The sequence below is a fragment of the Talaromyces rugulosus genome, chromosome II (genome assembly GCF_013368755.1).
Source record: "Talaromyces rugulosus chromosome II, complete sequence".
Taxonomy (NCBI): domain Eukaryota; kingdom Fungi; phylum Ascomycota; class Eurotiomycetes; order Eurotiales; family Trichocomaceae; genus Talaromyces; species Talaromyces rugulosus.
The window spans coordinates 660792-685547 of NC_049562.1; the positions used below are offsets into that span (position 1 = coordinate 660792).

Here is a 24756-nt window from a genome sequence, read left to right on the forward strand (position 1 = left end):
ATCGGCCCAGCTCCCACTAGCCCTGATTAGATAAGCCCTTTTTCTTTGACTTTTTTTGGGTTTGTATCCTTTGTCTTTGTCTTTTGTCTTTTGTTTGCGGCAAATTCGTTGCCAGGGGTTATCGTGAAGGGAATTCTCTCAATTGCATCCTCACGCCCATAATAAAATGCTATGAAAAGCGCTGTGCAGTCTATTTACTACATCGCAGCCCTTCGCAGACTGGCAGTATGACTCGGCGCTAGTCCATAAACGGCTAGCGGCGCCAATCCTCTCCGCACCTTCCACTTCTTTCAACTTCTTCCACCACATTCTGCAAGGGACGATGTGACTGTCGCCTGATACTGCAGCTACTAAGTTGCGATTCTAGGTTAGCATTATTACGACGACTGTCCCGATGGAGCCATTGCATGCATGCGATGCCTCAGGCTGCGACATCGCCCAAGGAACCAATCAGCAGCGGCGGCTAGGCTGCCACTGATCGGCCAATGGCGGCCGCGATGGCGACAACGAGCCCCTCCGAGCAATTATTATTTCCTCGCGAGCATCGACGGTCAACTTCCTGACCTGACAGCAAGGATCGCTGCTGAAAGCGCCTCAACATGGCCGCAACACAAAACACAGACATCCCCGTGGACAGCAATGGGCACACCAACAATGACCATCTGGTGCAGTCTACCGACCCGGAACACCCCGCGAACTTGATCCCGGAAATGTGTCGCAAGTTCTACAATTGGGGCTGGGTCACTGGAACCGGGGGCGGGGTGAGTTTCCCAGATGCATGATGGTCATTCATATGGCAAGATACTAATCTGCCCATGCCCTAGACCTCCATCCGTCGCGGAGATCACATTTTCATCGCGCCCTCGGGCGTTCAAAAGGAGATGCTCCAGCCTCACAACATGTTCGTGCTGCAGTACCCCACGCCCAAATACCCACCATCGTCGCGGAAATACATTCGCAAGCCTCTCAACTTGAAGCCCTCCGACTGCACCCCACTCTTCCTTGCCGCCTTTGACCAGGGCGCCGGCTGCTGTATTCACACGCACTCCCAATGGGCAGTCCTGGTGACGTTGCTGGTGGAGCGCGACCTCGGCAAGGAGGGCTACTTTGAAATCAGCAATATCGAGCAGATCAAAGGCATTCCCAAAGGAAAGGGCAAAGGGAATCACGGCTACCACGACACGCTGAGGATTCCGATCATTGACAACACTCCATTCGAGGAGGATCTCACTGAAGGCCTGGAGAAGGCGATGAACGCCAACCCAGACACATATGCTGTGTTGGTGCGGCGACACGGAATGTAAGTTGGACGATGACTTTAGTTGGAGAATAATCATACTAACGCCTGTTAGCTATGTCTGGGGAGACACTCCGGCCAAGGCTAAAACGCAATGCGAAAGTCTGGACTATCTCTTCCAGCTTGCTGTTGAAATGCACAAGCTCGGACTGCCTTGGGATATTAACCGCAACCAAAAGTAATGAGCTAGATTACGATCCAGTAGCTGTTTCCATAAGTAGATACCTTGGTTAAATACCATACATACCACGTTCAAAGCGCGATTTCTCTTTTCCACAAGATCCTGTGTTCATAAGTGAGCACTGTAAATATAGATTATAATGATCTTGTAGTTCAATTAATATGGTAACAACGGAACAACAGTATAAATTGCCCTTGAAAAATATGTGGTGCAGGCTTAAACGGCTGCCTGCCACAGACTCGGTCGAGACTAAGTTCGCCCCCCGGTGCACCGTCCACCTAGGCTGCTCCGGGCCAAGGCCAAACAACCCCGACTGCCGTCATCTTCAGACACCCCTCACACTCACACTTGCCCAAGTCCTGCACTCTTTCAACTCTCGCATCGTTCCCTAGAGTGCTTGCGGCCTTGCAACAATCCCCCAGTTACTGTCTGTTTCAATGGATCTCGACGGAGCCGAATCTCCGTGGGGCGGTAAGCATGCCCGCCGTCGCCGGAAGTGCAATACATCGTGATACTAATAGCTCGCTTCACGCAGACGAACCCTCACGTTCCCCAGGCGCCACGCGCAATGGTGAGCTCTCTAACCTCTATAACCTAGTGCCACTTTTTCAAAGATCTCCTAACAATATGCCTCCCAGGGTCGACGACAGAAAGTGCGCCCAGCCGTCCGGCGCAAGACTCTCTAACCCCAGCGCAATCCACTCGACGGGGACCCAAGACTCCGCGAAAAGTCAACGCCCAAGTCACCAAACTAGAAGCCGTCGATGATACTACAGACCCGCTGGGGCCTCTTGGAGAGGGCTCCTTTGTGGAGGAAGCTCCTGCGCCGCCGCTGAAGGAGCCTGCTGCCAGTGGACGGGCTGTGCGCCCGGTCTCTGACTTGTCACGTACGTCGAGCGGAGCGGGCTTGATGGACTCTGTGAACCTAGAAGATGAACAGCCTCGACTGAAAAATCCTCCTCCCGTCCAACCACCCAGTGCCGAATCTCCCAAGAGACAGGTCCAGCCTAGCATCAGCGTGGAACAAGCCGCTAAGCCGACATTCACCATCACTGTTGGCGACCCGCATAAAGTCGGCGATTTGACTAGCAGTCATATTGTATATCAAGTGCGGACAAAGGTAAACAGATCACGTCAAAAGTGGAAAACTCGCATCTAATGGGAACCAATTTTAGACCAGCTCCAAGGCATATCGCCGGTCTGAGTTCGAAGTTAGCCGCCGATACAAGGACTTTCTTTGGATCTATAACCAACTACATAATAACAACCCGGGAGTTGTGGTCCCTCCGCCACCAGAGAAACAAGCCGTTGGTCGTTTTGATACCAACTTTGTGGAATCGCGAAGAGCAGCCCTGGAACGCATGGTCAATAAGATCACCGCACACCCGGTACTCCAGCATGACGCAGATCTCAAGATTTTCTTGGAGAGCGAGACGTTTGGAATTGACATCAAGAACAAGGAGAACCGCGAGCCCGACTTGGGCCAGAGCAAGGGCATGTTCAGTTCTTTCGGTATATCGGTTGGCGGAGGCGGAAAGTTTGTCGAGCACGATGATGTAAGTTCTTGGTCCATCTAGCTCTTCCGGGCCAATACTGATTGTTACAAGTGGTTCCATGACCGGAAGATCTATCTCGACGCCCTTGAAAACCAGCTCAGAGCTCTATTGAAGTCGATCGACACCGTGGTAGCCCAAAGAAAGGGCCTTGCGGAGGCAGCTGGCGACTTTTCCGCATCTCTTCACGCGCTGGCCGCTGTTGAGCTGTCACCAGCTCTCACCGGGCCTTTGGAGGGTTTATCAGAGCTCCAACTCCGGATACGCGAGCTTTATGAACGGCAGGCACAGCAGGATATCCTGACGCTGGGAATCACCATTGATGAATATATCCGACTTATTGGCAGTATCAAGACTTCCTTCTCGCAGCGACAAAAGTCATTTCACAACTGGCATAATGCAGAGGCTGAGTTGCAAAAGAAACGAACCACGCAAGAGAAGTTGCTCCGACAGGGAAAATCCCAGCAAGACCGCCTCAATCAGATCAATGCAGATGTTGCCGATGCAGAACGCAAAGTTCACCAAACTCGATTGCTGTTCGAGGACATGGGACGATTGATGAGGAACGAGCTAGAGAGATTTGAGAAGGAGAAGGTGGAGGACTTTAAGTCGGGCGTGGAGACCTTTTTGGAAGGTGCAGTAGAGGCTCAAAAAGAGGTATGCAAAAAAAGAAAAAAAAAAATTCTAGGTGAGGATTACACATACTGACTACCTGGCAGTTGATTGAATTGTGGGAAAGTTTCCTGCTGCAGCTCGATGCCGGAGATGAAATCAACCCATACTATGCGCCGACCCCAGCCCCTGCAGCCCCTGCACCGCCAGCTGACGAAGCAGAGGAAACCCCAGCGAAAAGTCCAGAAGAAGAGAGAGCTGCAGCTATTGCGGCTGCCGTGGCTGCAGAGGAGGAGGCGCAGTGAGCTTGACATATATGTATTATTCATAGCCATACCCCGTTGTTGTGCACGAAATGATATAGTATCTTGATTTTGCGACCAGCCAGCCAGCAGAAATTCGATTATCGTTGTATTTGTCCTCAAATGGTGTAACAAAAGAAATTTGCTGTTAATGCAGGTAGTCTCATTTGTGCTTGTGCCCTTGTACAGCAACAAAGTACGGACATCTAAACAAACATCCAGACAAACGGACTGACTCATTATTTGCGAGGGTTTTGTTTGAACTGCATATTGTGACGGTCAAGTCCGCCAATAATTGTCATCTTCTTGCGTTCCCAACTACTATTTCAATGCACGACTCGTCTCATCTAAACATCTTCAAAAGTCAGTCATACAGCTACCAACTGTACAACTCTTCTCTAAAAGCCATCAACTCAACTCAAATAAAAAACAAAGCCAACGCCAAAACCAAAATGACAGACCTTAGTTTGACATTGGCGGAAGTCGCCCAGCTTGTACGCCTCATCATCAGCTTAATCCTTACATGTGTGTTCCTTTCTTATATTTACAAGAACATTGGAACACGAGGAGGACGACGTCTTAGGGGCGATAATGAGGAGGAAGATAATGAGAATAAGGTGCTGAGTGATCGACCGGGGAATTAGAAGATGTCTTTCTTCAGGAATGACTCGCTAAGATTAGACAGTTTGATTTGTCGAATGTTATTTCTATCAAAAAAAAAATGAATTATGAATCATATCATATAACAATGCCTTAATGTACAGTAAAAATAATAACAAATGAAAGGGAAAAACCAAGGATTCGCTGTTTCGGTGGTCAATGAAAATAGACTACTTCTTCTTCCCCTGGTTTTGCTGCTCTTGCCCAAAAGAACTAATCAAATCCAATAAATTATCCTCCTCCGCCTGCAATTCGGCCTCGGCTTCAGCCTGCGCTTTTGCAGCTGCTTCTTTTTCTGCTTCTGTTGGCTGCTTCTTTTCCTTCTGCTGCTGCTGCTGGTCTTGTCCGTCTGCTGTTGTCTCCTTTTTCTCGACTACTTCCTCGGTTTCCTTACTAGCACCAGCGTTGGCGTCATAGGCGCGACCAAAGCGAGCACGGAAAGCTGCCAGGCGACCAGCCTCGTCTTCTTCCAGATTCACGAGCTTCTGGCTAGTCGGATTCCAGAGCAAAGAGTTGCGCGTGTCGCGAGTCGAGCGGTAGACGGGGATGGGCGAGGTGGTGCGGTGGAGGTAGGTGCTACCGTCGGAGAGCGTGATCAGCTGCGTGAATGTGTATGGGCGTTTGGGACGGCGCAGGAGAGTTGCATGGCGGCATTGGTTGCAGATGTATGTCGTCGTGCTCGTGGAAGTGGGAGTGTTGATGCTTGTTCGGGTGAGGCTGGAGGACAGTGTCGAGGGCGCGGTGCTGGACACACGACGGAGCGATGTGTTGAGCGACATTTTTTTTTCTTTTTGGCTTATTTGTTAAATAACATCCAATTATTAGCGATTGCTCGCCTGCGGAGACTGAATTGAGCTGCCTGCGTTGGTGTTGGTGTTGGTGTCAAAAGAGTGAATTGCTGCGGAGGTGGAAGAATTTCGCGGAGATCGTAAAAGTTTAAGCTTCGCCTTATGTAATCCGATCAGGTCCGCGGAGCCAATTTTACGAAGTAACTATCCAATAATTAATTCTCATGCGACCAAGGATGAAACCCAAATCCAGTTAAACAAACACATGCAACAGAGCTGCCTTGGGGATAATTTCCAACGTCTTGAAATCTTGAAAACCCCGCGGCATGCCATGAAGCTCCTCGCATCGGTGCGGTCGTCTGCGCTGCAGAGACCGAGCATCATCGCATATACGCCTTTTCGTGAGTTGCGACCTTTTATATACCTCTGTATATATGCTATGTGTATAGGTCTGACTATATTTTCTATGTAGATATTCCATTGACCTGCCACTGCTCATCGCCGGCCCAAGGTCATTCACAATTATCTCCCTCCTCGTCATCGTCATCATCATCACCGTCACCATCATGCTCTCAATCAAAACGACGCTTTTCAACAATAAACAGCATTTTAAATAACTCTCCAAAACCCTCCTCCCCTCCACCAGAACCATCACTGTCACGCGACGTTCGTCTTTTAATGCGCCGTGTCCCACACCCAGTTGCCATCATCACTACCACCTCTGCAGATTCAACCTCAAATCCAAATCCAAACTCTACCCCACGAGGAATGACAGTATCCTCATTCAACACCGTGACTCTACACCCAAAACCCGTTATATCATTCAACGTGCACCACCCTTCCGAAACACTACTCGCGCTACAATCCTCATCCCGGTTTCTGGTGCATTTGCTCGCTCCCGGTGCGGCCGCGGCTCGGTTGGCCAGGGATTTTGCAAGGGGGAATGAGAATTTGGAGTTGGGAGATTTTGAATGGGATTGTTACAAAATTTTGCCACGGTTAAGGAGGAGGAGGAAGCGGCAGCAGCATTCATCACAAGGGAAGGAAAAAGATGAAGAAAAAGAAGAAGACTTTAGTTTTGTCCTCGAGTGCCAATATCTTCCGGACAAGACGATACAGGTCTACGACCATATGATTGTCTTGGGCACGGTAGAAAAAGTGCTCTCTGCTTCTCCCCGTTCATCGACAGACATAGACACAAAAAACCACAAGAGGCATGATTTCTGCTTGACGTATGCTGATACCCGGTTCTGGAAAATGGGCGAGCAGGTTGAATGATAGACACTGTACACTACATAAATTAGATCTTGAATAGTATAAATAACACTTCACGCATGTTTTAAATGTTTAAATGTTTACTATGTTACATGTATAAAAGCTACAGAATCATCAAAGGTAGAATTCTTTTGGGTCAGCTCCGACTCCCACCAATATAGTATCTAGCCAAATCAAGTATCTATTCTATTTCACACGCAGCTCGGTCCATTCCATGCCCAACAATCTCTAAACAATTGACAGAAAGATCGCAAGGATGGAAATGACCCGGTCAGATACCCCTATGCAAATCGACAAGACGAAACCGGCTTGAGTCGGACGACGACGGCAAAGTGAAGTGAAGCGCAGAAGAAAACCCGAGAATGAACAAGTCGATAAGAACCACTTTGAACAGAACCTACAGCCCTTCGGCGCGAGTAGACCGAGGACTACCGCTTCCACTGCCACTACCACTACCACCGCTGCTGCCACCACTGCCGCGGCTTCCAGCTCGGGTGAAGTGGCTACCAATGGCACCATAGGTAGGACTAGCATACCCTTTGCCATCGGAGCCCGAGTCGCGCCGCTCAACAGGATCCGGCAGAAATCGGTTCAGGTCGAAATCGTAGTCGGCGTACAGACTGCTCCGCGCTGAACGGTTAGAGGATGAGCGATCACGGTAACCAAAGTCACGTCCTCCCAAGTAGTTTGCCACGTTGAGACGCGGAGAAGCCTGGTATCCAACGGGGTTCTGAAGCGTGGACTGCAAGGGGCTCGCAGTCTGGGATGTCATGCCATTGTTGGCAGAGGATGCGCTTTGGTGAGGACTGGATCTCAGGGTTGAGAACCCCGCACCCAAGATCGACCGACTGTTGGCAGGAGTGATGGTCAGGTTGTTGACATTATTGGTACTTTCCGATTCCTCAGACAGAAGGTGGGTGCCAGGCAGAGTTCCTTCAGGAGTCAAAGGTCCCGTTTCTACGAGCATCTGCTGCTGCTGTTGCTGGATAGCCTGCTCGATCGCCGAAGCTTGCTGCCACAATTGGTTGGTGCGCAACTGGTAATCCTGGATAGCGCGGCTAATGCTAGTAAGCTGCTCGTTGAAATTGGCCTCGATTTTAGCCTGATCTTGTTCTCTGGCAAATTGCTCGGCTGCGCGACGCTCGCGCTCGTTGAGACCTTGGGCGTTGGCGGAGATGATTCGTTCATACTGTTCATTGAGACGAGCCTTGCGGCCTTGGAGACGTTCGCGTTTTTGTACGGCTGCATTGAAATCCGATTCAAGAGAAGCGAGGTCACGGGCGACTGTCGTACGTGCTTCCAACACCTCTTGCTTGGCAGTATTCAGCGATTCCAATTCACGTTCAAACTCGGTCTTTTGCGCTGTCCACGCCGCCATTTCTTCCTCGGGGATACTTTCCATTGTATCAAGTTGGGTCTCCAACGCCGCCGTTGCTTCCTCTGTTTGACGAATGTTGCGTTCCAGCTGCAAAGACCGCTGCTTTTGTCGGTTCTCATCATTGCCGCTGCTTAGCCGGTGATTGAAATTGTCGAGTTCCTTCCTAATGCGAGAAATAAGAATTTTGTGGTCATTTTTGGCCTTCTTCAAGCGAGATCGCTTTTCATTGAGTTTCGATTCCGCGTTGATGATTGAGTTTCGAAGCGTGGTTGTCGGGGACGATGGCCGGTGGAACGGACGAGGCGGGGTTGGCATAGTCGTGACAGCGCTTTGGTCTGCATCGGGTGCTGCCGGGGTCTTGACGCTCATGGATCCGATTTCCTCGTCGGTGTCGCTGCGTACAAAAGAACAGGTGTAGGCGCAGTTCGGGGCTAAACCAGAGATCTCTCCCCTCCACTGCACAGCGCTGGCCCCCTTGGGGCCATCGCAGACCTTGGTGATATTCGCAGTAGCCCAGAGCGCTCCATTGACGCAGACGTAGAAAGGTTCCACTTCGTTATTCTCCAAACGCCCATCTTCACAAACGGTCGCGGCGGTTGCCTCATCTCCGACTGCAAAATCGCCAGCTGCAAACTTGATTGTCGAGCTGTCCACATTAGTAACCCAAATCAATCCATCATCTAGCGTGATTCCTTGGAGGTCATCTTCGGTCATCGGAAGACCACGGGTGGTCTTGGAAACGGCCCTAGAATGTTCATACTCTCTCATGACAGTAACTTTTGTACTGGCCAAAGCGGCCCAAAAGGGCTGCCGGCTTCGCACCTGGTTCGCTTGTCTTCTTCGTTTTTTAGCGCTGTGCAGACGGTCTCTGCTCTCCTTCAGGGCCGAAGGGCCAATCAGGGGGCCGTCGGTACCCAGTAAAGAGGGCACACTTGCTGTTGATTCAAACGCCGAATCTATTTGCGTCTGGGAGCCGGCGGATGCTTCGGCATCCACCCGTTTCCCGGACCGAGACGGTTGAGGCGAGCGATTTCGGGCCATGGAACGTCTGGCCATGGCGGTTCCTGCTTGCGCCAGAATATGAATTGCAAGAAGACTTCGAAGCCAACTGGGAGACGATTGCGGCTCCGTCCGGCGGAATTCTTGCGGAAGGAAATGAGACCACCGAGATAGGATATCCGGGCTGATCAGTTTGGCGGCAATCAGGTGGCCAAAAACAAAGTCTTGGACACCTTTACTCCGTACTATATGCAACAAAAGAACAGTTCCCACACACATGGTATTGACACCTCCATTCTTGCCGGAGCCACCACCACCGAGGGTAATGGCGACTTGCACATGCGCCAAATCCAGGGCGAAATTTTGAGCCCAGGTCCACATAAAAAGACCCCAAAGCAACAGACAGAAACCATCCATGGCAATCATCGTTCCGAACGAGGGCGTTCCGGCGGGACCCTGAAAGATATCAAAGTTTGAGGTGAAAGAAGATCCGGAACCACCGCCGGGAGGCATAAAGGTCAAAGAGGCGAACAAGAATTGGACCAGAGTGAGCACGATCGGAGGGAGTTGAAGCAGGAAAATCAGAATGGCGATGGTGTCGTAAATGGGACAAGACCTAAGGATGGTCGACGCCAGGGTGAAAGGGTTTACAGACGAAGTCTGTCGCTTGCTGTTGGTGCAGACGGAGATTTTCGACTGGGTGCCGTCTCCCCCGACGACGCCGTTGGTGCGTCCATATGCCATCTCGCCATTCGCTTTGTATCCGGTGCCGTTGGTGTACGTGGTGTCGACGTTGTCAGTCTTGGATCCATCAGCCGCACCATTTGCTGCCTTGGCCGTGGTCACTGCCGGGGAGTCGGAGGACTGGCGGAGATCGGTTTGCGAGACAGAATTCGATGAGGCGCCACTGCTAGCATTCCCATTCAAATTTCCAGAAGACTTTTGCTTGTTCAGACGTTTGCCATTGGCCGCGGTGCCGTTTTCACTCCGGGTGCTGTTCTGATGACCTCTCCTAGCTGCAGCCACTGAGCGTGTCATGGACAAGGAGAGACGTTCAAAGGCCCAGTTCCGAGTCCGCTTGGCAGGATGAAGCCAAGGACTTGGGACCAGGCGTTGATTTGCACGGCGACGATGAAGGGCGAACGCGCAATCCGAGGCCGAAGGGGAGGGAAGGGGGTGAGGTTTAAGGAGCGAGTTTTGAATTGGCAAGGGCGCTAATCAGGACGGACTAAACGAAGACGACCAATCTGCCGAGGCCCGTTAGGTTAGCTGTTGGAAGCGATGGCAAGGGTCAGAAAATCCAACAAACCAAGGGAGCGAATGTGCGGAAGAAGTTCGACAGGGCGCCGCGGGGAGGGGCGGGGACGATGGCGAGGCCACGCGGCGGTATATTGGGAAGAGCAAAAATAATACAAGAGAGAATGGCCACAGACCAAGAGGGGGGGGGAGGGGGGGAGGAGAGGTGATGGGTGTGGATGGAGGAGAAGAGGTGGTGGTGGTGGTTGGCAGATCGGACAGGGCAGAAAAGAGGCAATCGGGAGACAGAGGATTTTCGGGTTTGCTAGTAATGCTGAGCCTGGGTTGCTAGGCTGGGCCGGGCTGGCCTTGGCGCTGGCCGGAGCGAAAGGGCCAAATGTGGAAATGGCAATACGCACTAGCGCCCAATGCGGTAACCGCTGTCGATCGCCCGCCGGGGCTGATCCAGCTCGGCGGTTTGCAAATACGTGCAATTTACGGTATTTTACTGGCATTATTACATTTAACAGCATGTCAGCGCAGCTGACACTGGCACTGTCTAAAAATAATAATAACAACAACAACAACAACACACACACACACTCCGTATAGAGAGTAATACCCACCAAATGACAAGGGAGCCAACTGCGACGCCTCGTTTCACATTCTCCGGGTTAGTGTCTGCCGCGGAAACAAAACGTGTCACAATCAGAGGTTGCCTGCCGCTTAGCTGGTCAATCAGCGCTACTGCTAGTCATTAGCTGTTTTTACTATTGTTTGTGTCGATTCTAGAAGTTGCCATTGATATTAAGCTTTTGGCTTGCGATCGAAATAGCACCCAGTACGTACATTACGTATGTAATAATCGGTACGAGCGGCTTCACTCACAGGCGCGGAAACCAGTCCGGCTTCGTCACATGTATGACCCTGGAATATTAATACTCGGCACTATTCTTCATGCCCCATATTTGCTAAAACTCCCCAGAAAAAAAGAGTCAGCAATGTTTCCATATTATTCTATTATACTCTGTAACTCTCTATACTATGTGCAAGTGTTTATTCTTTTTTTTAATGTAGTATTATTACGTATAATTCTTCACATGACAAAGAGGCTGATAAATTCGAAAATTTCAACGAAACCGCTTCTCGGTTTTACTCCTCCGTACTTACGGCTGGAGCTAGCTGAAGACGGTAAAGAGCGGATCTGCAAAAACCCGATCATGAACCAGATGAAAGAACGAGACGATGATAATAATAAATCCAAAGCTTGGGCCTTTTATTCGCCACACTCAACCTTCTTTTCCATGGGTCCCTTTCCCCAAGAAATATGGTTCTCTCTCTCTCGTGCTTGGTTGATAGTATTTATAGTAGTAGTATTTGTATGGTATAATCTCAAAGTGGGGGGGGAGTGTTCAAAATTGGATGAAGAAAAAAAGAGGACCATTTTTAGCTCAAAATACAGAGGAAAATAATTCGTCCAATCGTCCCCAACTAACTCCACGTGATGCTGAGAGCCTGAGAAGGGGAAAAAAAAGTTGGCTGTCATCGGCATAATTATTCCATGCCTAAAAAAAAGGCCCCCCACCATCTCATAGTCTTCGTCACACTACGACTTTGTTAGTACGTACTACGATGTGTGCCGATCAACAGCCGGCATTGAACATTCCAACTCAAAATTTGAGAATACTACTAAACACGCGAGCAACGATGGCTTCAAGACGCGAGGGAGGGCATTGAAAAATAAATCCGCGTAATGTCGCAGTACACACCGCTTTTCTCTAGATCTTCTGTCATTGTCAATCTCCAAAAAAAAAAAAAAAAAAACTCCTCGTCACGAAATTTGTCTGGGGTTGACAACAGTTCAATTGACTGTTTGCAGATCCCCCTCGTCTGCATGTCTAGGCCAACCACGGTTTCCCATGTCTCCCCATCGCGGTGTGCTTGCTCCGTTGCCAAGTGGTAAAAAGCCGTCGCAGCAATGATGCAGCGTCAGCGCACAGAATACTAAACAGAGCTGAGCCGTGTCTGCGACAAATCACAGTAAAACTAGACAGGTGTGATCATGCAACAACCTGCATGTATTTGTCCCCAGATTTGTGATTTTCAAAATAAAAGAGGAAAAAACGGCTGATCTGTTTGTTTTTTTTTTTAGGCAATAACTTTTTAATTGGCTCGTACACTGGGTGATTTACAACATGGAGAACAACTCACCCCGCATCAAGACTGTGCTGGATTCAACCGGATTTAAAGCTTGCTCAAATCCGCTCGTGGTGTCTTACCTGGCTACTCAATTTTGGGTGTAACAAGAATGATATTCACTTGGTCACTTGACCGTCTGTAGCACGACTCTGTGGCTATATTTATAATTGATCTGGTTTGAACGCCATGTGTAATAATCATATATTACTAAGTAGCAAATATATGCGAGGGAGGACAGTGCAGTTGAAATCTGCCACCATATTTATTCATTTCAATTGATGTGGGTTTGGAAGATCTGGGTGAGAACAGGTCGGATTCTATAATAAATCGATAGAGACAACAAACTCGCTCCTATGCAACAAAGAAAAAAACATGCACTCTCTTGCGAGAGTGCAAAAAGAGATGGAAGCGTCCCCAGGCAGGATCGAACTGCCGACCTTCTGATAGTTGCCTTGCCATTTCCCGGAGGAGTTAGCGTTTTAACAGTCAGATGTTATAAACCTCTAAACTATGGAGACTTGCCGATGCTGCCCCAACTTTGCCTATAATAGAAACTAACTAGTATTTGAGCGAAAAGTAAAAGAAAAATGCTGAAAAAGGTAGCAAAAATATGCGTCCCCAGGCAGGATCGAACTGCCGACCTTCTGATAGTTAGACTGTTACTGTTTCCTCGAAAGGAAGCAGGATTTTTAACAGTCAGATGTTATAACCTCTAAACTATGGAGACGTTATGACTTTTCGGCTGCGTTTTTGACTCATAGGGCGGATATTGGGATTAATTGTCCGAAATCACATCATTCGCTCGCAAGCTTCAGCGCTTCAAAGTATTTTGTCTTGTCTGTAACAAAGGCGATGTTACTGGTGTTTGCAGCTTCTGTCTCTGTTTTTCATGTGTTTGGCGTCATTTTGGTTCGGAAATGGGCGCATTAAACAACATTGAGTTGTGATCAATTGATGAGATGAAATTCGGCCATCCCGAACTAGCTCTATATATATAGTTATGCATCCAAAGTTTCATCCCAACCTAGACACATCAACAAAAACAGACAAATATTTAACAACACACAAGTTGCTCCAACCCAGACTAAACACATAGCAAGAAAATTGCTCCTCTAGATAAACTCACCATTGACCTTGAATATCACAATAAGAAAACAACCTCTCATCGTGACAGGTGGGGCTGAGCGTGCTTATAAATTACGATCCCCCCGGAGACATGTCCGGACTCCGCGAAGTCGATGATAACTATTGAAAGGAACAGAATTAATTGATGCTAACAATCAAATGATAAATACGACAGCAAAATCTCCCTGATCCCACCTACTAACACCTTCTTGAACGGTTTTCCTTGTCCCTTCCCCGGAAAGATGACGAAACCCAAAACCCTCTTGCTTCTGGGAGGCATGACCCCGGATGTCACAGCTCTGTATTACAACACCATCAACAGCGTCGTGCGCAGTCACCTGGGCGGTCGTTCCTCTGCTCCACTATACCTGTACAATGCAGATCTGGAAACAATGATCCAATATGCATCGCGCAAAGATTGGGCAAGTTTTGCCTCGGTCTACAAAGATCCGATCAATGCGCTGAGTCATAGGATTGATGGCGTTGTTGTATGTGCCATACTCGCACACAAAGTTTCGAAACAACTGTCCGCCGACTCCAGCGTGCCTCTTCTTCACATTGCTGATTGCGTGTCGACGCATCTCAAGGCAATGTATCCGCACATCAAGCGTGTAGGTCTTCTGGGACCAAAGGCTACGATGGTAGACGCCGAAGACGCGGACTTTTTCGTTGGACGGTTGCAGAGCCCTCAGCATGGATTTTCCGTGCTGATCCCACAGGGTGACGAGCACATTCGCGAAGTGGATAGAGGAATGATTGAAGAAGTCGCAAAGGGGCGGGCATCGGTGACAGAGTCAACAAAAGCCATGTTTGTCTCGGAAGCACGCGCACTGGTGGATCGTGGAGCGCAAGCTATCATACTGGGGAGCACCGATCTGGGGTTTGTCTTTCAGCAAGAGTCTCTTCCGGCAGGGATTCCCTTGATCGAGCCCGCGGAAATCCATGCGAAACAGGTTGCACTTTGGGCACTGAACCAATCTAGCTAGGCGAGTTACTTGGGCTAACGTTGTCCTCTTCGCTTAAAGTGATAGATAAACCAGCGAAGCTTGTATATAGTCATTAAAACGTAACCATACCTAACGCTATATGTCCGTCAAATGGTCGCTGTTCACATGTTTGGTATATATATGGGCATTTAATCTAAGATTTGTTCGCCGTCCCGAACATCTCAACGGCATCCTCCCGATCCCAACTTTCTACTTCTAGAGAGCGCACCCTATCTTCAATATCGGCGATTCGCTGCTGCCATTCTCGCTTAGACTGTTCCTGTAGCTCCCACGTTCTCTTGAACTGCTCCAAAAGGAATTCCGGCGGGCTCGGGGCTTTGCGCAGCAACTTGTAGTCATACAAAGCATTCTGCTCAAGGCAACGAGCGGCCGGACGCTGTTTGGCCTCGGACAGGATCAAGACCTCCTGCTGAAAGAAGCTTTTTGCAAGGGTTGCCGACGGATCTTGGGTCAGCCTGTGATAAACCGTGATCTTGTCTGGCCATGTCATAGGCTGGATTGCGTTCGGATTAGAGCCGGGTGACACAAGAGTTGGGAAAAAAAAAAGAGGAATTTAGGGTGCACAGACAAATTTATAGTCCAATTTGATACTTTGAAGAATCAACCCAGTTCCCTTGTTGCCTACTGTATTTAGCCAATCTGTCTTGTGTGCGGGATCAACGTGCATTGCGTAGTTGCGCATGAGGTTGACTCGTGCAGTCTCGGCGTATCGAAGGTAGGTCACATTGTTGACATGTCCTATATTATCATAATCAGGCTTACAATAAACAATAAACGTGAATAACAAATGCCTTACCCTGTATTTATCAAGGTTCAGCATACCGAATCGTGGGCCTAGCATAGATATATGATTGCTTCACTTGGTTCGGCAATTATACGGGGCCCTTACCATGACATCCTACGAGCCATTAGTGAATGAAATAGCAAAGCAAAGAAATAACAGTCTCACCATTTCTCCCCAGACAACACTATGACGAAAGACCGATCTCCTGTTCTCCCCCGTCAGAAACCCCTCACTTCCAGCAATCAACTCCCGCCAGTCTCTTGCGACTTGCTGCAGGATCGATCCGGCCACATCCACCTGTGCTGGCTGCAAGCCAAACATCAAACACTTTCCAATGCGTCTTTTTATCGTCGTCAGCCATCGCGGATCGACAGTGTGTGGTTTTGACGGGACCGTGTTTGGGGATGTTGTTGGTTGGGGCGCGGCGGCGGCGGATGAAGCTGCTGCTGCTGCTGCTCCATTATCACAGCGGGGTGTGGAACTGGAAAACAATTGTGTAGAGATTCGGTATGGGGTGTTAAAATTGTGGTATCGAGAGCGTTCTAGTATGCGCCTGGAAGCCATTGTTGCTGTGTGCGATAGGTTGTAGTTAAGTGTATGCGGCCGGAGGCTCGCTCTGAATGCCGAGGCAGACGCAAGCTGCTCGCTCCTTCCCCACCGACGGACTCGGATCGTCCTCGCTCTGACAACATCGACTCAACAACAATAATAAACATATCGCATGAGAACTCGATTCTACCGACTGGTCAATTTCACCCATTAAGCTCTCACGACCATTCTATCGCATTCAATCTTCTGCAGTTGACGGAATAATAGCAGTGCCCATTGCTATTGGTGCTCGCCTGAGCTTCCCACACACATCATGGCAAACCAAGAGCTGCGGAGACAAGTGATTCGCATCTACAAAGGTACAATTTGCTTCTGAATAGACTCTTCTCTTATCTGACACCATCCAGAGCTACTGTTCATGGGTCGCGACTATCCCCTGGGATACGATTACTTTAGGGCGAGGCTGCATCGGGCATTCTTGTCCAAAGCACACCTTAGCGATGACAAGGAGATTGAGGAGGGGATCAAAAGGGCCGAATTCGTTAAGAAAGGTGAGAGAATCGATTGCAATTGATGGGTCATTCATTGGCTGACCGAATAATAGAAATCGAAGCGCTGTAAGTATACGCAAATACTGACTGCTTCTATTGAATATAAACGCTACCAGGATAACCATCCCGCATAAGCACTGCTGATTTAATATTGCAGGTACTATCTGAAAAGATATCGCGCACTGAAACAAAGATACGAAACCCAATAACGCCATTGCACCGTTTTAACGCCGCCCGAAACCACAAACGCCAATATCCAAATAACCAACCAGTGAAATCAAACCATAGGGTATCGTTAGAGCATCGCATAACCCATTACATCGTTTCTCCCCGCCGTGGACATGACATAAAACAAAAATTCGTACAAGATTACTTCTTTTGCCCCCACCAGGCGCCTACTTCAAGACACTCGCCGTTGGCAAGGCCGTTCTTTTGGAGTAGATCTGCCGTCATGGAAGCCCACCACTTATCCCACTCGTTTTGAGTCTTTCCGCTCGCTTCCCGCAGAATGGGCTCCATGCCTTCGATCATTTGAATGATGGTGACCAGAGCAGTTTGACGCAAAGCTAGCTGATCGGGAGTCAGCTTCATCTGCTTGGTGGTATTTTCCCATCGCACATCTCCTCCGAGCGGGATGGCGATGCGACGGCCTCCCATGTTGGTGAAGGCATCGGCCTCTGCAGTAAACGATAGACCGATGGTGGCACAAGGCATGGCCGTGAGCTTCCGCTTCTCAAACGCCTTTTCCACCCACGAATTATAGTCGATCAAATACTTGTTCTGTGCCGCCGCGAATGGAGTCGCCGATGAGACGGTATAGGTCGCAGTCGAATGGGCCCGGTCGTGGTCCTTCTCGGCCAGCTGGGGAGGTGGCGTGGGATTCGGTAGAAGCGCGCGAAAGACATAGTCTGAATCCCAGACCTCGAGGATGCCGCCGCGATTGAGGACGCGCAAGGGCTCGCTGAGCAGATCGACCTGCTGGGCGGTGGCCGACTGGCACAGACTGGCGTCTTTGATGAAGACAAAGTCAAAGTGCTCGGATGGAAACGGGAGCGAGGACTTGCGGAGATCGTGTCGCACAAACTGCCAATTGACGCCCATTTTGCGTAGATCTGGCGCGACCGATGTGATGTCCAGGCCGATGAAAGAAGTGTCCTTTTCGCCGTAGCTCGCGAAATGGTTGTGGCATGCGCTGGACCATAGACCCGACCCACAGGCCAACTCCAGGACCCGTTTCGGACGCTTCCCTTGGAGCCGCGGCGCACAGGACGGGGCGCCAAAGACTTCCAACATGGTCATGGTCCGGAGCGACTGGCGATGGATCTCAGCGAGGTCGCAGGGCAGCGGGTATGGGTTGTCCGGGTCGCGAAAGTAGGTGCGGTTGTTGACTCTGGTAAAGGGCTGGGCGACATAGTCCGGTGGTGGCGACAGCGACGAAGACGAGGCGGCGGCGCCGGCGCTGGAGAACGAGCTGGTGGTGCGAGAGGCCATGGACGCCGTCGCAGCAGCAAACCTGGGATCTGAGGTGTACGGCCCCAGGGGCGTCATATTGGGATGCACGTATGAGGAAGCCATGGGTGGTGGTGGAAAGTTCATCGTGTTCGAGAGCGGCGGGCAGCCGCACGACAATATATATAGGAATGTATGTATACTGTGGGGTCGCCAGCCAGCCCAGCAGGCTGGGGTAGGTAGCTAGCACGACCAGCTAGCTACGGGCTTGGTCGGATAATTCTTGTATTGGCAAATGTAACTCTTTGTTTTTTTTTCTTTTTTCCCCTGAGATCTTCCCTTTTTTCCCGTTTTTTCTTAAACCTGTTCTCTTCTGGTCTTTCTCTTTTGGGATTCGCCGGCCCATATGCAGGGGTGTGGTGGTGCTTAGACGCGGTCTAGGCTCGAAAGTGCAATATAACTATTGCGGTTGCGCGGGAATGTCGGCAGGATTCGTGCTTAGTTGCATGTGGCACTGCACTGCATCAGTGCAGCGTCAGTGCAATAAAAAGAGGAAAAGAAAGAGAGAGAAAAAGGGCACCATTGAAAAACACTATACTGTTTCGAATGGACGGAAGACCTGGAAAGGGGAAGGAATGCGGTATTATTTAACATAAGACCGTGCTCGCCCCCATATGTGTGGTAATAGTCCCTCAACTATTAATCTATTGCCCAGTCCTTGGTTATCTATCAGCAGGAAAGGAAGAGGAAAAAAAAGCCCCGATTTTTTTTCACTTTCATTGATCCATTCTTTAAAGCCTAAAATGTGCGAGCGAGGCGTGTTCTTTTTGGGTACGGACTAAGACTAAAAAAAGAGTCTCGTCCGCGGCGGGGACCGGTTTTTTTGGGAACCATTGGTTTTTATTACATGTACTATTCCAAATGTGAAAAAGGCTAAAAGGTATACTTCCTCTTTTAGGTGTAAAAACAAGCAGAAAAGCCCCTCCACTTGCCAATAATGTGGTCACTGGTCATCGGTCATCGTATCGCCCCCCTTTATCATGGACCGAAAACGGAACTGCTAACCCCAATCTCATTAGCTGGAGCAAAACTAGTCGCTGGAGGCCGTACCCAATGCTAGTAATCATTGTAATCAAGAGGCGGGGCGAGGGGGAATGGTACAATCATGTTACGGAGTGCAGAACCTCCCTACTATTGTATGTTATATGTTACAGAACACGTGTTATAGAGTACAATAGCCTCGAATATCATTACGTGATTGGGTCCTTTTCTCTCTCTTTCTTCTACACGTAAAATCCCGGCTGGTTGGTCTTGGGGCCTGGGCCACGAGGCGAGGCGGACGCCGGACGCCGGACTTGCTTTTACTACCGTGTTATAGCGCTCTAGTATTATTGCAGGCATCGGCAGTCTAGAAGGCTGCGGAACTGTGGAAGCGCGTAGTGTAGGTTTTATGGCGCAGGAGGATTGTCGTACGGAGTAATAGTATGCTAGATATTAATGTCGCATGACGTCGATGATGTTACTGTTGTTATTCACGCCGTAACATCTGGAGTGCTACATGTACATGCATCACTGTTGTGATGTTTAATAGTATTAACTGTATGGGAGTATGGCGTGTTTCAGAAACTGGCACAATTGATCTCGGTTTAAATTTTAAAAATTATTCCGATTCTTCGGCATTTATTAGTAATTGTATTGCGAAAACTCGGAACGACCGTCCAGGCATGGTTAGTTAGCACTTGGGACTATTCGAATAATATAGTTTTAAATGTTTTCGTCGTTTGAGCTTTAAACGTTGGCTTGTTTCAGATCGCCATCTGGCACTGACATGCTCGGCCTATCAAGCACGAGCCTTGTTTTCCTTTCCTTTTCCAGATATCCCTTTCGTTTCATGATTACATACTACTATTATAATTTCGATAGAATAATTTACATACTTATACATATTATTCTAAAGCTTCCAGAAGTCCCAACACCTGCAGGAACGTTGCATCCGGCCGCCAATTTAGCGATGTGTTGGTCGCGTTATCGCATAACCCAGATACGCTTGCATCAGGCGATCCAGCCAACGCACCACTACGTATTAATGGGGTATATCTCTGGCTCCTGCGGATTGAACGATGGTAATTTACCAGTGCTCTGCTATTTCCGGATCTACCCCGATGACAATTTAGACACGGGGGACGGGTTCTAGAAAAGGAAGGTCGGTTGCTTCAACACGGGGGGCGAGAATTGCGAGAACATCAGCACTCAACATTGCATCAATTATGCATGACCAGACGACATTCTGATGGCTATAAGACAAAGTCGTTGGTTTCCCCCATTTTTAGAGTAACTTTGCGAGCAAATCGAGTGTGTCTAGGTGGCTAAATTCGACCTCGTGATGACAAGAAGCCCCCAAACCTTGATGATAACATCTTCCTCACCACCCACCCCAGAAGGTTTTTTTTTGGCTGACATGTCATCACCAATGACCGTCCCGGTAGTTAAAGTATGTGTGTGTTGGGTCGGGTCAATACTGATCAATACAGCGCGAATCTAGATCGCGTCACTCGGCGGGTGGTTGGCGTACCGATTTATCTAGTACGTAGTACTAATCTACCACGCACGGTCCCGCGTTGCACGTGATTGGCTTAAATCGATACGTATATTTTAGTTTGGGCTTGGTAGATGTCATTGACTCATCGTTGTTGCTGAAGAACTGCTGGGGTTGGGATTTGCATGTGCATATGTGAGTGATGGGTTTTTGTTGAGGATACGATGTATACTCTATACTAAATATAGATTCGATGTCGATACTATTCGGTATACTAATTGTTCAATGATGAAACCACATGCCTTTAAAAGTACGTATATGTAAAAAAAAAAGATCCCTTTGTTAGGGTTAAGAAAGACACAGGTTCATTGATATCAAATTGATTCTATGGATACCGTCACATATTCTCATTTCAGCCATGGAACCATCCCACACAATTGAGTCACATACAGCAGCAACCAAAACTCCCAAAAACATATTTAATTTAATAACATTATTATTGTTATTATTAAATATAATAATAATGCAATATGAGCCCTGCCTGTGGCGGAAGTCTTGGCGCCGCTTCGCCCGGCCAATCAGCGCCCGGAACCCGGCGGTTCCCTCACGTGACGCGATTGTCTGCCGCTTTCGATGCAAACCAAGAGCGTCAACCTCGACCAAGCTGGCTGATCGTTGTTCGGAGGAAAACCCGCTGCTCGAATAATAATATCTGCCACCCGGGCCCATTGTGACCGCTCTCAACTCAACCTGCTACTGCTGACTTGTTCTCCGGTACCTTTTCACCTGGAGCCCTTGTTTTTTCCCCAGCCAGCTGTGCTCTCGCCCGCCCGTCCAGCCATCTCCAGCTAGCCTTTTGACTCGGCTATCGCGACAAGCCACCGGGCTCTCTATCTCATACGTCGAATTTCCGCTTCGGTGCAAAAGACACAAAAACCATATCCGATACTCGAAACCCCCTCGCCGCAGTTGCCCTCCCTCCCCCGGATGGGAAAAAGCTTAGAATTGCCCGCCTGATTATCGATTTATCCGTGTGAAGGGAGGTTCCGCCTTAGGACCCCATGTGGAAGAGAAGGAGAGAACGAGCCCGATTTCTTATTTCTACTGTTACCCAGTGCTCTTTGGATTCACCACCACCCTGTGTGAGGAATCGAGTTCTCACGGAGCTTCCTCCTCAAGGGCACCCTTCCCGGACTCGTCTGCCACGTTAAATGGCAGATGGTCTCTATAGGTCCCAACAGCCTGGTGCCGGGCAGTTTCTCTTCCAAACGCCGTCTTTTCAAAACACACATCTACAACAAGCTTTTCTCCGAAACCATTCCAGCTCACCCAGCAGAGTGAAACACAACAACAACAACAATCCCTTACCGCCGTCTCGATCCCCGCCTCCCGCTCTCGGTGCCGCCGCCCTAAGTTACAATAACATGTATACCCAAGGACATCAGGGCCAGCATGCGGCCATGATGAACGGTTCTCAGGCCCATCGAGGGTTCGCTATGCAAATGCCGAAATTCCAGCACCAAACCCACCATCCTCACCACCCGCAACCGCATCATGCCCACCATAATCAAGCTTCTCACCAGCTAACCCATCAGCCCAGTTATACCGCCGGTGCTTTGGCAAGCACTACTCCCCACTTCACTCCGAGCCACATGCAGAATGGTACGCCGGCCCATGTGGAAGATGATATTGACGAGTCTATGAATGAGCATTGGCAACAGCAGCTACAGCTCGCCGCCGAGGCCAGACAAGCAACGTCCCCCCACTACTACGCCCGAACGATTGCACAACAGACCAAAGGGATCCAACTGGCTCCCAGCCAGACCGATGGTACAGACAATGCCGGTGACAACCGCCCCAGTGCGGCGGTGTCAAAGGACAGTAAGCGACAGGGTTGGACGTCTCTGGACTTTACTAGCCAAGGACTGCGAGCTATATCAACTGCGCTGTTCAATTATCGTTTCCTTAGCAAGCTGTACTTGAGCAACAACAAGCTCAAGTCTCTTCCATCTTCGATCGGCCAGCTTCGGAGCCTTACCCACTTGGATCTTTCGGGCAATGACCTTACCGAACTGCCTGCGGAAATCGGCATGCTTACCAACCTGCGCACTCTTTATGCTTTTGACAACCACATCCAAATCCTGCCCTTTGAAATGGGCTATCTTTATCGCTTAGAAATGCTTGGCATATATGGTAATCCGTTGAACGAGGCCCTATCGTCTCAGATTAAGACTCACGGCACCAAAGCCTTGATCAAATATCTTTTGGAAGAAATGACTGGTCAGTGGAGATTTATAATCCAGATACAAAGCATTTGCTAACTTAATGCTAGTACACCTTCCGCCCTCTGATCGAGATTGGATCGTTCTAGATGAGACGTCTAAATCGGCACACTCGCCGACAGACAGAATCACTGTCCTGTCGTATAATATCTTGTGCGACCAATCGGCGTCACCGTCACACTATGGCTACGTTCCATCTCGTGCTTTGACGTGGGAGTTCCGGCGAGACATGATTCTGAGCGAGATCCGAGGCCATGACGCAGATATTGCCTGTCTCCAAGAGATTGACGGTGGGAACTACAACGACTTTTTCCGGGAGCAGCTTGCCTACAACGACTACAAGGGCGTTTTCTGGCCACGTGGTCGTGCGATGGGCATGCATGAGGAAGAAGCCAAGACGATTGATGGTTGTGCGACATTCTTCAAGACCAGCAAATATATCCTGTTGGATAAGCAAGTGATCAATTTTGGTCAGACAGCCGTGCGACGGCCGGATGCCAAGGGCCAAGACGACATCTACAATCGTCTTTGGCAGAAAGATCACATTGCCGTTGTTGTGTTTTTGGAAAACCGCATGACCGGGACTCGACTGATTGTTGCCAACTGCCATCTCTACTGGGACCCGGCTTTCAAGGACGTCAAGCTGATCCAAACGGCAATCATGATGGAGGAAATCACCAAGCTCGCGGACGAATATGCCAAATTCCCGGCCTGCACGGACAAGACAGCGTTCCGATTCTCAGAAGCTGAAAGCGGTGGTGCTCAGGATAGCACGACGCCCGTGGAGCCAGCTCCGTCTATGGAATATTCCTCTGGAGACCAAATTCCGGTCTTGATCTGTGGTGACTTCAACTCGGCTCCTGGCGAAGCGGCATACAATTTGCTCTCGCATGGCAAGCTGATCGAATCGCACCCTGACCTCCAGCAACGGCTGTACGGTAATCTCAGCCGCGTCGGAATGACGCACCCATTCAAGCTCAAGTCCGCGTACAACGCGATTGGGGAGCTGTCGTTTACGAATTATACGCCTGATTTCACATCGATTCTGGACTATATTTGGTTTTCGTCTACAACACTGCATGTGACGGGCTTGCTGGGCGAAGTGGACCGAGAATATCTCAAGAGGGTGCCTGGATTCCCCAATTATCATTTCCCTAGTGATCATCTTGCAATGTTGGCCGAATTTTCAGTCAAGGGAAAGAAGGGCAAGGTTGTGGAAGCGGATTTTGGACCTCAACGGGACAAGTGAATATGACGGATTCGGAGCATGCATGTTACATATAACGAGGCTGGTGTTGCTTTTTTTGTTGTTGTTTTGTCTCTTGTTTTTTTGAAGACCGGGTTTTCCTTATGCTATCTCGGAATCTTTTCTTCCATTCTGTTTGCGGGTAATTCTGTTGTGTGTTTGTTTTTTTCTATTTGTTGTTGGGCTATGAACTTGTTAGTTTTCTTACCGTCTGCACGCATTTGACTTTGACTTTTTTTCTCTCCTTTCTCTCCCTTTTTTACTCTTGGAAAGTATCGAGTTCAACGGCGTGGCACACGACTCTCTTTACCGTTAAACCCTCACAACGTGCATCATTTTTCAGTTTTCTAGTTGGTGGAGTGTATGTGTGTGTGTATTTGAACTTCTGGACCTGTCGTTTTTTCCTTTATTTTAAGAAAAGACGGTTGTTGAACGTGGTGTTTGGGGGAGGCAGAAGATTTGCTTGCCTTGTTTTTTTCTTTCTTTGCTTTTTCAATTATTCTATTCGTGCCAAATAACATTATTAGCTTGGGTTGGTTTGAATTGACGTTGTTTAATAACATTAATATCCAGTTCAATAATTAGACGTAGTCGTAGTGCGGTACATACATGTACTCTGTATATACATGGATGCTGGACGAGTCCCACATGCTATTCTTAGCCAATACCGACGCCGAGCCGAACCCCGGGACGTGCGACCTCGATCGGTGTCATCCAACGCGGTTCCTCGTCAACCTCCATCCCAGT

General features: G+C 49.1%; 10 protein-coding genes and 2 non-coding genes across 12 annotated transcripts; 6 read left to right on the forward strand and 6 right to left on the reverse strand.

Moving 5' to 3' along the window:
• Nucleotides 1-599: 599 nt before the first annotated feature.
• Nucleotides 600-1479, forward strand: TRUGW13939_02681 (uncharacterized protein; the record flags this gene model as incomplete). Its single annotated transcript, XM_035485872.1, has 3 exons — nucleotides 600-761; nucleotides 825-1300; nucleotides 1353-1479. 3 exons carry the CDS (start codon nucleotides 600-602, stop codon nucleotides 1477-1479), a joined length of 765 nt encoding a protein of 254 aa, XP_035341765.1.
• A 436-nt stretch (nucleotides 1480-1915) lies between these two features.
• On the forward strand, nucleotides 1916-3948 carry TRUGW13939_02682 (uncharacterized protein; the record flags this gene model as incomplete). Its single annotated transcript, XM_035485873.1, has 6 exons — nucleotides 1916-1949; nucleotides 2014-2049; nucleotides 2117-2598; nucleotides 2654-3034; nucleotides 3086-3688; nucleotides 3751-3948. The coding sequence occupies 6 exons, from the start codon at nucleotides 1916-1918 to the stop codon at nucleotides 3946-3948; spliced, it is 1734 nt and encodes a 577-aa protein (XP_035341766.1).
• An 827-nt stretch (nucleotides 3949-4775) lies between these two features.
• TRUGW13939_02683 (uncharacterized protein) lies at nucleotides 4776-5384 on the reverse strand (the record flags this gene model as incomplete). The annotated part of the gene is made up of 1 exon (XM_035485874.1): nucleotides 4776-5384. One exon carries the CDS (start codon nucleotides 5382-5384, stop codon nucleotides 4776-4778), a length of 609 nt encoding a protein of 202 aa, XP_035341767.1.
• Nucleotides 5385-6071: 687 nt separating this feature from the next.
• On the forward strand, nucleotides 6072-6671 carry TRUGW13939_02684 (uncharacterized protein; the record flags this gene model as incomplete). The annotated part of the gene is made up of 1 exon (XM_035485875.1): nucleotides 6072-6671. One exon carries the CDS (start codon nucleotides 6072-6074, stop codon nucleotides 6669-6671), a length of 600 nt encoding a protein of 199 aa, XP_035341768.1.
• Nucleotides 6672-7065: 394 nt separating this feature from the next.
• TRUGW13939_02685 (uncharacterized protein) lies at nucleotides 7066-10083 on the reverse strand (the record flags this gene model as incomplete). Its single annotated transcript, XM_035485876.1, has 1 exon — nucleotides 7066-10083. The coding sequence occupies one exon, from the start codon at nucleotides 10081-10083 to the stop codon at nucleotides 7066-7068; it is 3018 nt and encodes a 1005-aa protein (XP_035341769.1).
• Nucleotides 10084-12889: 2806 nt separating this feature from the next.
• On the reverse strand, nucleotides 12890-12998 carry TRUGW13939_02686. The gene has a single exon. It is a non-coding gene; the product is annotated as a tRNA-Asn (tRNA).
• Nucleotides 12999-13093: 95 nt separating this feature from the next.
• On the reverse strand, nucleotides 13094-13207 carry TRUGW13939_02687. Its single transcript has one exon. It is a non-coding gene; the product is annotated as a tRNA-Asn (tRNA).
• Nucleotides 13208-13847: 640 nt separating this feature from the next.
• Nucleotides 13848-14591, forward strand: TRUGW13939_02688 (uncharacterized protein; the record flags this gene model as incomplete). Its single annotated transcript, XM_035485877.1, has 1 exon — nucleotides 13848-14591. The coding sequence occupies one exon, from the start codon at nucleotides 13848-13850 to the stop codon at nucleotides 14589-14591; it is 744 nt and encodes a 247-aa protein (XP_035341770.1).
• Nucleotides 14592-14745: 154 nt separating this feature from the next.
• On the reverse strand, nucleotides 14746-15960 carry TRUGW13939_02689 (uncharacterized protein; the record flags this gene model as incomplete). Its single annotated transcript, XM_035485878.1, has 5 exons — nucleotides 14746-15105; nucleotides 15181-15369; nucleotides 15435-15446; nucleotides 15502-15510; nucleotides 15562-15960. The coding sequence occupies 5 exons, from the start codon at nucleotides 15958-15960 to the stop codon at nucleotides 14746-14748; spliced, it is 969 nt and encodes a 322-aa protein (XP_035341771.1).
• A 298-nt stretch (nucleotides 15961-16258) lies between these two features.
• Nucleotides 16259-16705, forward strand: TRUGW13939_02690 (uncharacterized protein; the record flags this gene model as incomplete). The annotated part of the gene is made up of 4 exons (XM_035485879.1): nucleotides 16259-16304; nucleotides 16353-16496; nucleotides 16550-16562; nucleotides 16654-16705. The coding sequence occupies 4 exons, from the start codon at nucleotides 16259-16261 to the stop codon at nucleotides 16703-16705; spliced, it is 255 nt and encodes an 84-aa protein (XP_035341772.1).
• Nucleotides 16706-16865: 160 nt separating this feature from the next.
• Nucleotides 16866-18092, reverse strand: TRUGW13939_02691 (uncharacterized protein; the record flags this gene model as incomplete). Its single annotated transcript, XM_035485880.1, has 1 exon — nucleotides 16866-18092. The coding sequence occupies one exon, from the start codon at nucleotides 18090-18092 to the stop codon at nucleotides 16866-16868; it is 1227 nt and encodes a 408-aa protein (XP_035341773.1).
• Nucleotides 18093-21692: 3600 nt separating this feature from the next.
• Nucleotides 21693-24012, forward strand: TRUGW13939_02692 (uncharacterized protein; the record flags this gene model as incomplete). Its single annotated transcript, XM_035485881.1, has 2 exons — nucleotides 21693-22761; nucleotides 22814-24012. 2 exons carry the CDS (start codon nucleotides 21693-21695, stop codon nucleotides 24010-24012), a joined length of 2268 nt encoding a protein of 755 aa, XP_035341774.1.
• Nucleotides 24013-24756: the final 744 nt, after the last annotated feature.